The 17,648-nt window shown below is 36.1% G+C and overlaps 1 protein-coding gene across 5 annotated transcripts in view; it reads left to right on the top strand.

The window, feature by feature from the left end:
• AFF4 (AF4/FMR2 family member 4) overlaps positions 1-17,648 on the top strand; it is a 93,616-nt gene that overhangs the window by 19,469 nt on the left and 56,499 nt on the right. For 2 of the 5 annotated variants that reach the window (XM_029215906.1, XM_029215905.1), the window contains 4 exons: positions 10,180-10,271; positions 10,741-10,867; positions 13,009-13,803; positions 15,784-15,828. In XM_029215906.1, the coding sequence (XP_029071739.1) occupies positions 10,745-10,867; positions 13,009-13,803; positions 15,784-15,828 (963 nt within the window). In that variant the 5' untranslated portion in view covers positions 10,180-10,271; positions 10,741-10,744. Of the gene's footprint in view, positions 1-7,402; positions 7,421-10,179; positions 10,272-10,721; positions 10,868-13,008; positions 13,804-15,783; positions 15,829-17,648 lie in introns of those variants that run through there. The other 3 variants (XM_029215907.1, XM_029215908.1, XM_029215904.1) reach the window with 3 other exon arrangements.

The raw sequence follows: 17,648 nt of genomic DNA, 5'->3' as shown, positions 1-17,648 counted from the left end.
AAAATGGTATAGCATATATCCTTTGACTCAGCAATTTCACGTGGAGAAATTTATCTGAAACTGAAATAGTGTGCGGGTGCACACGTGCACACACACACACACACAATCATTATAATGTTTATCATACTAAATTCTGGATACAACCTAACTATCAGGGGCTTTCTGGCTAAATGAATACTATGCAGTCAATCAAAGAATGAAAATTCATATGTATTGATATGGAACTATGTTCATTACTTATTAAATGAAATAAGAACTGTATGTGTAACAGTTTTCTACATGACTAATGTGCGACTCTTTGCAATATTAAAGGGAAGTTTCACTTCCCTGAAACTATTGGTGACTTCTACTTTCTACTTTACGTTAATCATATTAGAGTTTTTGAGCAAAGAGCGAGTATTACTTGTGTAATTGGAAAAACAGACCCATCAAGGTTTATCTCTTTTGAAAAAGGAAGCCTCTACACTGTTGGTGGGAATGTAAATTGGTGTAGCCACTATGAAGAACAGTATGGAGGTTCCTTAAAAAAACTAAAAACAGAGTTACTATATGATCCAGCAGTCCCACTCCTAGGCATATGTCTGGAGAAAATTATAATTCAAAAAGATACATACACCCCAGTGTTCATAGCAGCACTATTTACAGTAGCCAGGACATGAAAGCAACCTGAGTGTCCATCACCAGATGAATGGATAAAGATGATGTGGTATATATACACAATGAAATATTACTCAGCCATCAGAAAGAATGAAATAATGCCATTTGCAGCAACATGGATGGACCTAGAGATTATCATACTAAGTAAAGTAAGTCATCAGAGAAAGACAAATATGATATTGCTTATATGTGGAATCTAAAAAAATGATACAAATGAACTTATTTACGAAACAGAAGTAGACTCGCAGACATAGAAACAAACTTATGGTTACCAGAGGGGAAGGGGGGGAGGGATAAATTAGGAGTTTGGGTTTAAAATATACACACTACTATATATAAAATAGGTAACCAGCAAGGACCCACTGTTATAGCACAGGGAACTATACTCAGTATCTTGTAGTAACCCATAATGGAAAGGAATCTGAATATATACATATATATATGTGTATAACTGAATCCCTTTGCTGTATACCTGAAACTAACACAATGTTGTAAATAACTATATTTCAATAAAAATTGTTTTAGAAAGGTTTATCTCTGTTGGAAAATACAAAAGTGGAAGACTGTTCCTTATTAACATTTACAAGAACAGCCAAAATATTTACTAGGGACAAGAAAGAAGATTTACCTAAATAGAGAGACATCCTCCATATTATGTGTGAAAACTGGATATTCAGATTTCAGTTTTCTTGTGTTTAGCTTATGAGAATAGTAGTTGGCATATTTTGCTGATAGTTGAGTTAGTTGTATCTCATTCTTTCTATATACTCAACACCTAACAATTCTACTTCTGAGTTTACCCTAAAGAAATAATGAGGTCATCAGTCATATGGCATACATTGTGTTGCATCTACTTTTCCTCACAAAACAGCATTTATGGAAATTCCTCCAAGGTAACTGGCAATGATCTACCTCATTTGTTTTAAAAAACGATGGTTTATTTAAGCATTTCTTTGTTCTTGGGCATTCAGTTATTTTAAATTGTTTTACCGCTAAAAACAGTGCTGCAGTAAACATCTTCATAGCTTATGGCTGTGCTTTTAATTCTGTGGAATATAGTCCCACGAGTGAGGTTACTGGGCTGAAGGATTTGTCTTTTTTCTGGCTGAGTTTGAAATGTCTTCACCATTTTATAACTGTCATCTTAGAAAAGTACGTGGTTTTTAACTGTTGTTATTAAATAAAACATTCATTTAAAATATTTATTTATTTAAAATTTTATTTATTTATTTAGGCTGGGCCGGGTCTTAGTTGTGGCATGCAGGATCTTTTAGTTGCAGCATGCTGACTCTTAGTTGCGGCATTTATGTGGGATCTAGTTCCCCGACCAGGGATTGAACCCTGACCCCCTGCATTGGGAGCGAGGAGTCTTACCCACTGGACCACCAGGGAAGTCCCAAAACATTTTATTATTGAATTGGTTTTGTTAACTATTAAAATCCCATATATCTTTGGGTTTATTTCTTCCCTCTGTTTTACTGATCAGTTTGTTCATTTCTGTGCACTACCATGCTATTTTGATAATGGTGATGGCTTATAGTAAGTTTTAATCTAGTGTGGCCAATTCTTCTTGTTCTCTCCCCAATGCTAAGTATTTAATAGACGCTTGTTGCATATTAAGTTAATAGTACACTTAATAATAAACATTAAATCTTGCTTTAGATAAATTTTGGATGCCCATTTACTTTAGGGAGCTGAGCTTGGCATGTGGATGTTGTCCCCTCCTAGCAGTGTAATAAATGTAATTTCTTTCTGAAATGTAATAAATTGTGACACACAGGAGTTGAGGAGAATTGGATATCGGTGTGAATTTGGAGACAGGGGTGCACCTTAGTCCTGAGAGAAATACTTTAAGCCCTAGAGAAGAGACAGTTTGATGGTAAATCCCAAGGCTGAAAAATGTTGGAAAGCACCCATAGTGCTCTAATATGTAAATTTTATCACTCTTATCCTTCCATCTTTTATTTTGAAAAATCTCACACCTATAAGAAAAGTATAATATACATCTGTGTACCCTTCACCTAGATTGTTAACATTTTTACTGCCAACATTTAATTGCTGCTGCTGCTACTCTTCCCTCTCCTCTTCCTGACTTTCCCTCCCTCACCCTCTGTCTTTCCCTCCTTCCTTTATCCATCTCTCTCTCTCTGTCTCCCTGTCTGTCTCTCCCACCTTCCACACACATACTATCTATATACATGCTATCTATACATAATAAATATATATTCCAGTGGTCATTGAACCATTTGAGAGTTGGCAAACATGATGACATTTAGCCTGTGTGTTGTGTATGTCCTAAGTAAGAATCAAAGATTTTCTCCTGCATAAACAAATACAGTTATCACATTGCTATGATTATCTGAAATACCATTCATATTAAAAATTTCCCAAGTTTTCCATTAATGACCTTCACAATCATTTTTTCCTCCTCAGATCCAGGGTCTGGGGTATGAAGGATCATGCATTGCATTTAGTTGTGTCCTCTTTCTTTCTTTCTTATTTATTTATTTATGGCTGCATTGGGTCTTCATTGCTGCACGCAGGCTTTCTCTAGTTGTGGCGAGCGGGGGCTACTCTTCGTTGCAGTGTGTAGGCTTCTCATTGCAGTGGCTTCTCGTTGTGGAGCACGGGCTCTAGGTGCTCAGGCTTCAGTAGTGGTGGCATGTGGGCTCAGTAGTTGTGGCTCATAGGCTTAGTTACTCTGCGGCATGTGGGATCTTCCTGGACCAGGAATTGAACCCGTGTCCCTGCATTGGCAGGCGGATTCTTAACCACTGTGCCACCAGGGAAGTCCTGTTGTGTCATCTTGAATGTAGAATATAGACATAATCTCCAGTGCCTGCCCATGTCTGTTTGTCTCTCCTTTTGTTCTCTGACATTGTTTGAAGAGTCCAGGCCAGTTTTGAAGAATGTTTCTCAGTTTAGGTTTGTCTGCTTACTTGTGATTAGATTCAGGTTAAATATTTTTAGCAGGTAGAATACTGAGGTGGTGATATGTCTTTAGTGCATCACATTAGAAGGCACATGATGTCAGTTTGCCCCATTATTGATATAAGTCTGATCACTTGATTATGGGTAGTGTTTACTTCTCTACTTCAAAGATTTTTTTCTTTATACTTGATATTCTGTGGGGGTGATACTGAATATTCCATTGCCTCCCAAATTTTTACCCAATGGTTTTAGCATCCATTGATGTTTTTTGCCTTAATTATTACTTTAGTGGCTGCAGAAAAGCGATTTTTTAATTCTTTCATTTCTCCTACATTTATTAGTTGGCATTCTTCTATGAAGAAGTACATTTGCTCCCTGACTTATTTGTCTTTTAATTTTATTCTTTGCTATTATTCTGCGGATTCAGGGATTTTTCTTTTGTTTTTAAGTATAGTTGGTTTACAATATTGTGTTAGTTTCAGGTGTACAGCATAGTGATTCTGGCTTTTTTGAGGATTATATTCCATTATAGATTTTTACAAGATATTGGGTATAGTTCTCGGGGATTCTTTTTTTATTCAATTTGTTATATTCTGTTGCTTGTTCATTGTGATGCTCATGTTTTAAAATTTGACCAGTGAGAGCCCCTTCAAGCTGGATCTTGTGTCCTTTTGATATGTCTCCATCTGTTTTTGAGCATTTTCTTACTGTTACAACAAGATACTTTAGGCTCACTTTTTACTTTCCTTGCTATAACTCTGGAATTCACTATTTCCCCAAGAAGTCCTATTTCATTTTAGCAGGGAATGATATTAGAAAACAAAATTTGGTTGCTGAGGGTGCTTCTTTCTACCATATTGTCACTGCTTCTAGACTCTTTCAGTGGATGGAGCTAGAGACACCATATGTGTGTGTGTGTATATATGTATATGTGTGTATATATACTTAGATATAATTTATTTTATTTTTAATATAAGCATGAGTTCATAGTACTACTTCCTAATCCCCAAAGGTTCTTTTTCTCCTTATTCCACTCTATATTTGTATCTGTTTCCTCATAGTAACGTCCCTGGTTCCCTAAAAGTTTCAGGATGTTTACATTTACTTATTTGTTCAGTCTTGTAGCAATAAAATTGCTACACCATTATCTTTACCAGCAACCAACCAACTAAAGTTGCAGATATTTCTTTGCATTTCTTTTTGTCCCTAGGATTTCATTTAAAACTTTTGAATTTTACTGAATTGGGAAGAAATAGAAAATATGAACAGACGAATTACCAGTAATGAAGTTGTATCAATAATTTTAAAAGTCCCGGGCTTCCCTGGTGGTGCAGTGGTTGAGAGTCCGCCTGCCGATGCAAGGGACACGGGTTCGTGCCCCGGTCCGGGAGGATCCTACATGCCATGGAGCGGCTGGGCCCGTGAGCCATGGCCGCTGAGCCTGTGCGTCCGGAACTGTGCTCCGCAACGGGAGAGGCCACAACAGTGCGAGGCCCGCGTACCGCAAAAAAAAAAAAAAATTAAAAAGTCCCAACGAACAAAAGTATAGGACCAGATGGCTTCACAGGAGGATCCTACCAAACATTTAGAGAAGAGTTAACACCTATCATTCTCAAACTGTTCAAAAAGATTGCAAAGGAAGGAGTATTTCCAGACTCATTCTTTGAGGCCAGCATTACCTTGATACAGACACAGACAACACAGAAAAAGAAAATTACAGACCAGTATCACTGATGAATGTAGATACAAAAATCTTCAACAGAATGTTAGCAAACTGAATTCAATAATACATTAAAAGAATAATACACCATGATCAAGTGGGATTTATGTCAGAGGTTCAAGGGGGTGGTTCCACATCTGAAAACCAGTGTTATACACATTAACAAATTGAAGAATAAAAATTATATGATCATTTCAATAGATGCAGAAAAAGCCTCAGACAGAATTCAGTGTCCATTTATGATAAAAAGCTCTCCGCAAAGTGGGTTTAGAGGGAACATACCTCAACATAATAAAGGCTGTATATGATAAGCCTGCAGCTAACAACATAATGGTGAAAAGCTGAAAGCATTTCCTCCAAGATCAGGAACAAGATAAGGATGTCTACTTTTGCCATTTTTATTCACCATAGTATTGGAAGTTCTAGCCACAGCAAACAGGTAAGAAAAAGAAATGAATCCAAATTGGAAAAGAAGAAGTAAAAACTGTCACTGTTTGCAGGTGACATGATACTATAAATAGAAAATTCTAAAGACATCACCGAAAAACTACTAGAGCTCATCAGTGAATTTGGTAAAGGTGCAGGATAAAAAATTATTATACAGAAATCTGTTGCATTTCTATACAGTAACAATGAACTATGAAAATAATCCTATTTACAATTGCATCAAAAAGAATAAAATACCTAGGAGTAAACCTAACTAAGGAGGTAAAGGATCTGTATTTGGAAAACTATAAGACACTGATGAAAGAAATTGAAGATGATACAAATAGATGGAAAGAGATAACATGTTCATGAATTAGAAGAATTAATGTTATTAAAATGACCATACCACCCAAGGCAATGTACAGATTCAATGCAATCTCTATCAAAATACAAGTGGCACTTTTCACAGAACTAGAACAAATAATTTTAAAATTTCTATGGAAATAGAAAAGACCTTGAATGGCCAAAACAGTCTTGAGAAAGAAGAACAAAGCTATACGTATCATGTTCCCTGATTTCAAACCATACCACAAATCTACAGCTATCAAAACAGTATGGTACTGGCACAAAAACAGACACATAGATCAGTGGAACAGAACAGAGAGCTCAGAAATGAACTCATACGTACATGAGCAATTAAACTATGACAAAGGAGACAAGAATATACAATGAGGGAAATATAGCCTCTTCAGTAAATGGTGTTGGGAAAACTGGACAGCTATATGCAAAAGAGTCAAACTGGACTACTCTCTAACACCATGTACAAAAATAAATTCAAAATGAATTAAAGACTTAAATGTAAGACCTGAAACCATAAAACTCCTAGAAGAAAACATAGTATGCTCTTTGACATTGGTCTCAGTAATATTTTTTGATATATTCCCTCAGGCAAGGGAAACAAAAGCAAAAATAAACAAATGGGACTGTGTCAAACTAGAAAGCTTTTGCACAGTGAAGGAAATGATCAACAAAATGAAAAGGCCGCCTACTGAGTGGGAGAAGATATTTCCAAATGCTCTGTCAGATAAGTGGTTAATATCCAAAATGTAAAAGAACTCATACAGCTCAACATAAAAAACACAAACAGCCCAATTGAAAAGTGGCCAGAGGATTTGTAGACATTTTTCCAAGGAAAACATTATAGATGGCCAAGAGGCACAGGAGAGATACTCAGCATGGTTAATCATCAGGGAAATGCACATCAAAACCACAATGAGATGTCACCTCACACACAATAGCCATTATCAAAAGAAAACAAAAAGTGTTGGGGAGGATGTAGAGGAAAGAGAACCCTTGTGCACTGTTGGTGGCAATGTAAATTGGTGCAGCCACTAAGGAAAACAATATGGAGATTCCTCAAAAAATTAAAAATAGAACTGCCATATGATCCAGCAATTCCACTCCTGGGTATTTACCTGAAGAAAACAAAAACACTTGAGATATGTGCACCCTTATGTTCATTGCAGCATTATTTACAATAGCCAAGATATGGAAGCAACTGAAGTTCCCATCAGTAGATGAATGGATAAAGAAGATGTGATCTATAAATATTTATAATGGAAAATTACTCAGCCATAACAAAGAATGAAATTGTGCAATTTGCAACAATATGGATGGACCTAGAAGGTATTATGCTAAGTGAAATAAATTAGAGAAAGACAAATACTGTATGATTTCACTTATATGTGGAATCTTAAAAAACAAACAAACAACAAAGCAGAAACAGAGTTTTAGATACAGAGAACAAACAGGTGGTTGCCAGAGGGAAGGGATTGGGGGGAAGGAAAGAAACAGGTGAGGGAAATTAAGAGGTACAAACTCCAGCTGCAAAGTAAATGAGTCAAGGGTTTGAAATATACAGTGTGGAGAATATGGTCATAACTATGTACTATCTTTGTATGGTGACATATTTTAGCTAGATTCATTGTGGTGATCAGTTTCAAATGTTATAGAAATATCAAATCACTATGTTGTGTAACAGGAACTAACATAGTGTTGGAGGTCAATTATACTTCAAAAACAAACTCAGAAAAAGAGATCTGACTTGTGGTTACCAGAGATGGGGGGGTTGGGGTCAGGGTCCGGGTAATCGGATGAAGGCAGTCAAAAGGTACACACTTCCAGTTATAAATAAGTACTAGGGAGGTACTGTACAACATGATTAATAAAATTAACAGTGCTGTATGTTTTATATGAAAGTTGAGAGTAAATCATTAGTTATCACAAGAAAAATAATTTTTTTCTATTTCTTTAATTCTGTATCTATATGAGATGATGGATGTTCACTAAACTTACTGTTATGATCACTTCATGATATATATCAAATCATTATAATGTACACCTTAAACTTGTACAGTGCTGTATATTAATTATACCTCAGTAAAACGGGAAGAAAAAATTTGTCATTAATATATCAACTTAAAATAAGTACCGGATGGGTACTTAAACAATGTACCTTAAGTAATTAAAAATCTTAGATGGAGAACCTCCTTTCTACTTGCTAATTTTCTTTTAAAAATTTTTTTATCTGGGCTTCCCTGGTGGCGCAGTGGTTGAGAGTCTGCCTGCCGATGCAGGGGACGCGGGTTCGTGCCCCGGTCCGGGGGGATCCCGCATGCCGCGGAGCGGCTGGGCACGTGAGCCATGGCCGCTGAGCCTGCGCGTCCGGAGCCTGTGCTCCACAACGGGAAAGGCCACAGCAGTGAGAGGCCCGCGTACCGCAAAAAAAAAAAAAATTTTATCTAGTGGTCACATATTGTTGTGATACACCAATTTGTTATTTTTTACTGAATCCTGTTTCAGTACAGTTGCAGATGTCCTGAGGAATATCGTTTTGCCTCTACAAACAGAGATATACTTCAAATTGAGTCATACTTAAATTTCATAATAATTTTAGGGCAGCTCAAGTGGAATTACCGGAATTACTGCTTTGGGGAAAACTTTATTTTAGGCAGAGATACTGATGTTGAAAGACACAGGAGAAAAAAATAGAACTGACATATTAGATGTGAAAGTAAGTCAAATCAGAAAAAAATTAGAGAATAAGAGCTACAACTAGAATGTTAGTTCTTATAAGCTTATATAGTTCTATATAAGTTATTGTTCTATAAGCTTATAGTTCTATAAGCTTATAGAACTTAATATTAGTTCTTATAATCATTTAATTTCATTATGAGCTTCTTGGCAGCCTTGTTTAAAAGAGGAAGTATTCAGTGTGATGACTTATTGTTTAAGAAAAGGTTTTTTATTATTGAATTATAGGAGGAATTTTGTTGTGGGAATCATCCGTTTTTGAAGTAAATGTTCACTTGTTTCTTGCATGATTATTTTAGTGCTGTTGAATACATAAAATTAAATCATAGTTTAAGTAAGGCATTTCTGTTGTTTTCTGATCTTTCAAGAATTAAATTTAGGGAAACATAAGGAAATCGGTCGTTAACATAGACCTAACAGATACAGATAAGTTTGTATGTTGCAGCACCATAGCCCTAGAGGTCTATTTGAAACCTGACTGTTGGTGATATACAATTATTAGTTGGTTCAAGTGTGCTGGAGGATAATAAATGTTCTTTGTTTTTATTTTTGAGTACCAAAGTGTAGATGTTTTATGGTATTTATTAAAGAAAGAATCAAATGCTTTTTGTGGTTCTGATGGGAGACCAAAGCAAGCACACACTATTTCCATAACCTCAAAATAGTTTATATTCTTTTATAAATTTATTAGAAAATTGTGCATATAAGAAAGAACTTGAATACACATTTGGACACTTAGAACATTTTTTAAAACACTAAATTGCTTTATTTGCATGATATTAAACAGTGCAAATCAGGATGTTTTATCTTTGAATGTTTATTTGTACTTATAAAAGTCCTCAAGAATATATTGGTTTTGCTGTCCATTCTCATTTTATGATTATAGTTTCCCCCAGTCTTGATTGACTTTAATTTTCTGATTTGATTTGATTTATGAACCATAAGGCTGGAAATACTCTACAGTATAACCTGTTTTTTCCCTTTGGCCTCCAACAGCACTTTCAAAACAAAACAAAACATAACCAGCACAGATGATTAAATCTATCTCCTGGGAAGAGTGTGTTGACAACATTTTTCATTATCTATTTAACCAAAATTCCCGCTGCTATAAATAAACTATTTTCCTTGGTTTGTTCTTAGTGACAACAGTGACAACATACTGTCATGATTATAGAAATGACACCCTCATTTACCCTTTCTCCCAAAAGACTTTTTCTTTTTCCATACAATTTCGACTACTGTTACTAACCCAAGTTAATTTTAGATTCTATTGCTGAAAGCCTCAGTTTTGCCATTTATTGAGGTGCTAATTGAAATATTAATGTATTTAGAGCAGAAATGTCGTTTTTTAGGGAATCTAGAGCAACAGCAAAGCTGAGGTCAAACTGCCATAAGGATGGACACCAAGGAAGCTGTGTTTGGGACAAAAAGAAATCAAGATAAGGTAGATGCAAAGTAGAGAAAAGCACTGGACCCTGGGGGGAGAGGGTGGTAGGTGGGAGTGGGTTGTATGCCTCTAATGGCAAAGAATAGCTAGATTTCTGAAGAGGAAACCACAGAAGGCTTATAGGAAATATTAAGAATTATGGGTTTAAGTACTACTTTCCCTCTGAATATAGAAGTTTTAGTTGACTTTTAGCTAGCAGAACATTTAAAAATTCATAAGGTTAAGTATTTCAGTGGGGTGGATCCTAATATTCTGGGCTAATGTTTCCTGTCTGGATAGTTGTGGAAGACACTGTTGGTTTAGTTGATAAAACCGTTGCCAAAACCCAACTTCAGTACTAATGCCTGTTATTACTTGAAAGTTGAAAGGGAATCTCCGATTGAAGCGTTAAAGTGACAAAATGAGTACAGAACATTTAATTTTTCCTTTTCTTCTTGTGATGTAAAGGTTGTGTTTCTCTTCATAGCAACATGAACCGTGAAGACCGGAATGTGCTGCGTATGAAAGAACGGGAAAGGCGGAATCAAGAAATTCAGCAGGGGGACGACGCCTTCCCACCTAGCTCTCCTCTCTTTGCTGAGCCATACAAAGTTGTAAGTTGTCTGTTGAATGTTTTTTCCCCTGTAACATAACATTTTTTGCTTTTAAAATTTTTAAACTTGAGTTTTTATATTAGAGTTATTATGTTACACCTTTTAACAGTTTTTCCTTTTCTCATAATATACCTTTTTGATGTAAACTTTTCATTGCAGTATAACATACTATAGAAAAGTACACAAAGTAAGTGTTACAAATGAAAGAATTTTCACCACATGAGCATCCTCACATAATTAGTACCCAAATCAAGAACTACAGCATCACTAGTACCCTAATGTCATCCTCACAACCCCCCACCCCTACCCCCATTGCTACCCTATACTCTTGAAATATGGTCTGGAGTAGCTCAAACATTCATATCTGTATTACTGGCTCTACCACTAACCCTGAGCAGGCATTTCACCTTTCTGAGCCTTGAATTAAATTAAAAGTTTGTGAATCACTGTGCATTGTCTGCTGTTTCCTTGGCTGTTTGGGTATAACATCAAAGACAAATATTTCATAGATTCTTTTGTTTCTCCCTATTTCTTGCCATTTGCTTACTTAGTTTACTAAGTTTCAGTGATTATTAGTAAGTTTGAATAAATGTGTCTTCAGCATCAATCTGATTCTTTTTTTGTTATTATATACTAAATTCTGATTTTCTATATGTTTAATGCTTAATTAACAATATCAAATTTAGATTAAAGCATGTTATCAAACGTGTTCAATAAATTGAACTAATTGCTTTTTTTTTTTTTTTTTAACTATCATGGTACTTGATTTGGGATTACATAAAACACTGAATCTGATGACTGTTGTAGCTGTAGTGGCCACAAATGTCTCTCTAATGTTTGATTTGGCTTTGGATTTCATTGGAAGTATTATTATAATTTAAAGGCTTGTACTGTGTATAATAGTTGTAATACTATGTATTGCAGCACTAGTGACCATTGTTGGCTTTATAGTATGAGATTGAGAGTGTGTTAGACTTTTTTCTGATGAAATATGAATGTAATGACATATCCTGTGTTTACCCTTATAACATTTGGTGTTTGTAGAAACCATTTGGGAGCTCTATAAAAACCATTTATTCAGAGCTTATAAGGATTGTCCAGTGAAGGCCAGTTATACTGACATTATTTATGAGTGTAACACAAAACTTTGGGATAAAAGACATTTTGAAAAAAAAACAGGAGTTTGGTCCAGATTCTTTGAATCATACTACAATTTATTTTGTAATTACATTGTAATGAATTGGATTTGATGACTGATCTTGATGTTGTCAATAAATTGCTGTAGATTTACCTCTCAGACTGATTTTCAAATAATCTAAAGTCATTACTGATTCCTGCTAACCTCAAAATAAATAGTGGTGGTTCAGGCTTTTCTGTTTGTTTCAAAGTCTTGATTTCCCTTTTAATGTAATCAGTCAACTTTTTTTCTTTCATGTATATGAATACAAAAGAGTCCTAAAGCTTGTAGACATCTTAGACCTTACCATTCAAGAATAATTCTTGAAACTTAAAGTATGTTATTGACTTCAAAAGTTGGAGCATTTGATGGTCAGAATTAATAGTCAAGATTTAAAACTTTATTACTGGATTTTCCATGCTTAATTTGTTGTTGATTTTTATTAACTTCTTGAGTCACAGTAACAGAAGGAATTCTAAAAAGTCATTTGCGTATAACTTGTTTAACTAAGTTTTTATTTCTGCCTCTAACTGTAACATTGAATTATAAGGAATATGATGTTTTCCTAGACTGCCAAAATGTGCATATTGGCTAATCTGTGACTTGGAACTTAATTACATAAAGGCATAATTTTCCTGCTTTTCAAAAGATTTTACTACTGTTCCAATATATTTATTGGTGAATTTGGATTTTTAAAAGAAAAAATTGTGTATTGTGTATATTTCTCAGTGTCCTCTAGGATATTTGTGTTTTAACATGAAGGTTTTTCACTTTCAGTTCATTTTTTTATCATAAAAAATATATATATTTGGAGTTTGTTTTGAGATTTTTAACCTTAAGATATGAGATGAGACTTCCTTTTGAAAAGTTCCATTCCATTTGAAGTTTGTAAAGTTAGTTTAGAAGCATCTTTTATTTCTAGTTTTGCTAATTTTATAATTTTATTTTACAATTTTTTTTGTAGACTAGCAAAGAAGATAAGCTGTCAAGTCGTATTCAGAGTATGCTTGGAAACTACGATGAAATGAAGGATTTCATAGGAGACAGATCTATACCAAAGCTTGTTGCAATTCCCAAGCCTACAGTACCACCGACAGCAGATGAAAAATCTAACCCAAATTTCTTTGAACAGAGACATGGGAGCTCCCATCAGAGTAGCAAATGGACTCCAGTAGGACCTGCACCCAGCACTTCTCAGTCTCAGAAACGGTCCTCAGGCTTACAGAGTGGACACAGTAGCCAGCGGGCCAGTGCAGGTGCCAGCAGTGGCGCTAATAGCAGTGGCCAGAGGCATGACCGTGACTCATACAGCAGTGGTGGGAGCAGTAGCCGGAAAAAAGGCCAGCATGGATCAGAACACTCCAAATCACGCTCTTCCAGCCCTGGAAAACCCCAGGCTGTTTCTTCATTAAGCTCCAGTCATTCCAGGTCTCATGGGAATGATCACCATAGCAAGGAACATCAACGTTCCAAATCACCTCGGGACCCTGATGCAAACTGGGATTCTCCTTCCCGAGTACCTTTTTCAAGTGGGCAGCACTCAAATCAGTCTTTCCCGCCTTCATTGATGTCAAAGTCCAGTTCAATGTTACAGAAACCCACTGCCTATGTGCGGCCTATGGATGGACAGGAATCCATGGAACCAAAACTGTCCTCTGAACACTACAGCAGCCAATCTCATGGCAACAGTATGACTGAACTAAAGCCCAGCAGCAAAGCTCATCTCACCAAGCTGAAAATACCTTCCCAACCATTGGATGTAAGTCACACATTTAGAGCTTTTTAACATTGTAACTATATGAAGCAATTCACCCTGAAATTATGTTTGAACTTGAACTGTCTCTTTGTCTTAATAGTAAGGAATGTAAAAGTTTAAGGAAAGACTTGTGATTGACTCCCAAGTGAATCTGTAGAGCTCTTAGCTACCCCTCTTGAGCAGTAGAGAAAATGTCATTCATTGTTCTCAAATATTAAAATGACAAGTCAGTTACAGAATTAAAACATGGTCTATCAATACCTTAGATTTCCTCGTTTTGATTTTATGGAATAATACATCTTGTGTTCTTTTGTTTTAAAAAAAAATTACTTCTCTTCTCATTGTGATACTCATCAATGAGATGTGGGCATGGTTCGTTGCAGTGAATGTTGGAACTTTTTTGGGTAAATGAAGATGGTAATGTTTTATGTTTTGGAGGCCATGATCCTTTTCTCTGGTTACACTTAAAGGTTTGAGGCAGCTGCTCCAGGCATAGTGGTGGTTTGAAATTTACAGTAGTTATAACTATGTACCAAAACATGCTATTCAGAATAACCAAAGCAGTGAGCATTCGTTGTGAAACAGCTGAAATTTTATCTTTTAATCTAGTTTTTGCAATAAAAAAGTAATATCAGTAGCTGAAAATCATAGCTTAAAACGGTGGGGGAAGGGATCAGGAATAGGTAAAATGCTGTCTTAAGGACATTTTAAAATCTTTCTTGTGGCCTTGGGAAACTCATTGTTTGTAGCATTTGTCATCTAATTACTCCTCTCAAGAGAACAGTAAAGTGGTAACTTGTTCTTTCTTCAAACAATATAACATGATCCTTAGAGTTAGACTTCACTGTAGCTCTCCAGTTCCTGTTTGTACTTCAGAATAAAATTAACTTTCGAGATTTAAGAAATACTATGTAAAATGTCCAGCATGTTCCAGACAACTAATCTTTCGATAATATTGGTTTTATTCTGTTTGTTATTTATGTGAAATGATGATCTCAGTACCATGGTATATGTTGTATATAAACCAGCTTTTAAATTTTTGACAAATTGTTCACCTGAAAAAAGTACATTTTAAAAATTATTTCTAATCCAAGTGTAAGAAAGATAAGATACCTTTTTTGGCTGCGTTGGGTCTTTGTTGCTGTGAGGGCTACTCTTCATTGTGGTGCATGGGCTTCTCATCGTGGTGGCTTCTCTTGTTTTGGAGCGTGGGCTCTAGGCGTGTAGCCTCAGTAGTTGTGGCACACGGGCTCTAGAGCGCAGGCTCAATAGTTTTGGCGCAGGGGCTTAGTTGCTCTGCGGTATGTGGGGTCTTCCCGGACCAGGGCTCGAACCCATGTCCCCTGCATTGGCAGGCAGGCTCTTAACCACTGCGCCACCAGGAAAGTCCTTAAATTTTTTTTTAAGGAATCTTATCTTGGGACTTTCCTGGTGGCGCAGTGGTTAAGAATCTGCCTGCCAATGCAGGGGACACGGGTCGAGCCCTGGTCTTGGGAAGACCCCACATGACGCGGAGCAGCTAAGCCCGTGTGCCACAACTACTGAGCCCGCCTGCCCCAACTACTGAAGCCTGCATGCCTCAAGCCCGTGCTCTGCAACAAGAGAAGCCACGACAATGAGAAGCCTGCGCACCTCAACGAAGAGCAGCCCCCACTCGCCGCAACTAGAGAAAGCCTGCGCGCAGCAACGAAGACCCAACGCAGCCAAAGATAAATTAATTAATTAAAAAAATTTTTTTAAATATAAAGTTCTTCCAGTCATGTACAGCTTGGTGATTAAAATTTTTTTAGTGCTTGAAAATTTGTATTTAAGGAAATTAGTCCAAAGATTCTAATTAGTGTTCTGACTTAGAGTAGTGGGATACTAAATATGCCTTTAATTTAAATCTCATTTCTAATAATGTTAAAGCTGTGCAACAAATGATGAAAATCTAATAAGAAATGACTCCATATCTAATGTGTGTTTCTTTTCCTCTTTCTTTAGGCATCTGCTTCTGGTGATGTGAGCTGTGTGGATGAAATTCTTAAAGTAAGTTTTTTAAAAAATAGTTTTAGTCTCTTTAATTATGATGCTTTGCTACCCTCTTACCCTCCTTCCCTTTGTATTTCACAAAATATCTGAAACTGCAGCAGATTGCTTACATGTATAACCTGATTATGGCCATCAAAAATAATTGACTGTTCTACTTATATTCATACTTAAGTTCTAAATCATTTGGTTTGTTTACTATTTGCCCTCAAAAAGCTGGGGTTTTTTGGTTTGTTTTTTTGTTTTGTAAGTAAAAACAAACTCTAGTCTTAACAGCTTGCTTTGAAAAGAGGAAGAAACCAAATATAAACTGTACCTTCTCAGGTTTATCGGTTAATAATTTGAAGTACTAAAAATCTCAGTAGTTATCAGTCAAACCATTGTGTTGAAAATAGCTTGCTTTGTAGTTCATCTGTATATACTGGTCAAATCCTACGATGAAAGATCTTCTCTGAATACTACACATTTTGAGTGTTTAATGGAATATGTTTAAACTTGACACATGACCAAAGAGTACACTCTTCTGTTGGGAAAAGAAAACGTTATCCTTTGGAAGAAGAGAAAGTCCAGTGAACTGAGTGACAGTGACTGCTTTTGGCTCAATAGACAAAAAGCATCAGTTACATATTAATTGTATTTTTTGTGTACACTCTTGAATTTTTGTGTCTGTACTTGTATTTCACTATGGATACTTTTGAAAGACTACTTGCATTGGCTGCTTCCACTTTATTTTCTCCTTCCTTCCTTTAACTTGCTAAAATCTCTTTTACTTCTACCATTCTGCTGAACTTGTTTCTCCAAGGTCATTATCTTCCATGTCATCAGAGGCTTCATTTGAGTTCTTTTTGCTGTTTTGAAGAATTTTTATTTTTTTCTTCAGAAAACATCATTCTTTCTTTCTTGACTGTTGTCGTGCTTCACTCTTCTTATTTTCCGCACACCTTTCTTATCTCACATTCTCTGCCCTTTGGGAACACTTGTGTCTTCTCTTATCTCTTAAATATGGTGCATTGTCTAGCCTCTCCTCTTTTCTTTCTCCTCTTTGATGTGATTTTCCTCCATCCTTTGGGATTTATCTGTTAGACAGCTATTCAGTCTTTCCTGCTTTGGCCTCCTTTGGGTTTTGGTTTGTGTCTCTTAATTGCTTCTTAGCTGGGTCTCCATTTGGATTTCTCCCTGCTTCTTCAGACTCAACATGTCTAAAGCCATATTTATCAGAGTTAACTTCTGTTAGTAGTATCTCCATTCTCCCTTGCTTATAAGTGTAGAATCCTAGTTATTTTCCACTTCTTTCTCTCATGTTCTATTTAATCACAAAAACTTCATGTAGACTTTGAAAATTCCTTGAAAATGTTCATTCCTTCATTTCCATTTCTGCCACTTTGAGCTTCAGTAATTGTAATATACAGTCCTCACTCTGCCTTTCTGTCTCCAGAGTCTCCCTGCTCATCTGTCTTCTGTATTGCTGCCAGATTCTTTGCTTTAATCCTTTGTCTTCATAAAATGATATCCTTTTTAGAAGTTTTCAGTGGCTCTCTAAGGCCCCTAGAAAGAATAGTGTGCAAATTTAACGTTTTAAATGTTAGGCTGTCCACAGGCCAGTTTCACCCTCTCGCACTATTGATTGATCACTTTGCCAAAGTGGTTTCCCTAAGCCATACACTTTCTTGCTCTTTCATCTTTGTAAAGTAAACTTTCATGGAATGTGTTTCTCCTTCCTCTTCAGTTATACATAGATTCTGTTTTTTCTTAGAATCCCACTGAAATCCTTATTCCCCCTGTATCAGGCCATCAGACTACAGTGATAACTCGTATTGCGT

Source organism: Monodon monoceros, unplaced genomic scaffold (assembly GCF_005190385.1).
Source record: "Monodon monoceros isolate NGI ecotype Baffin Bay Population unplaced genomic scaffold, NGI_Narwhal_1 Super_Scaffold_12, whole genome shotgun sequence".
Classification (NCBI taxonomy): Eukaryota; Metazoa; Chordata; class Mammalia; order Artiodactyla; family Monodontidae; genus Monodon; species Monodon monoceros.
Note: the sequence above shows the minus strand (reverse complement) of the source record. Positions and strands in the feature narration are given on the sequence as shown.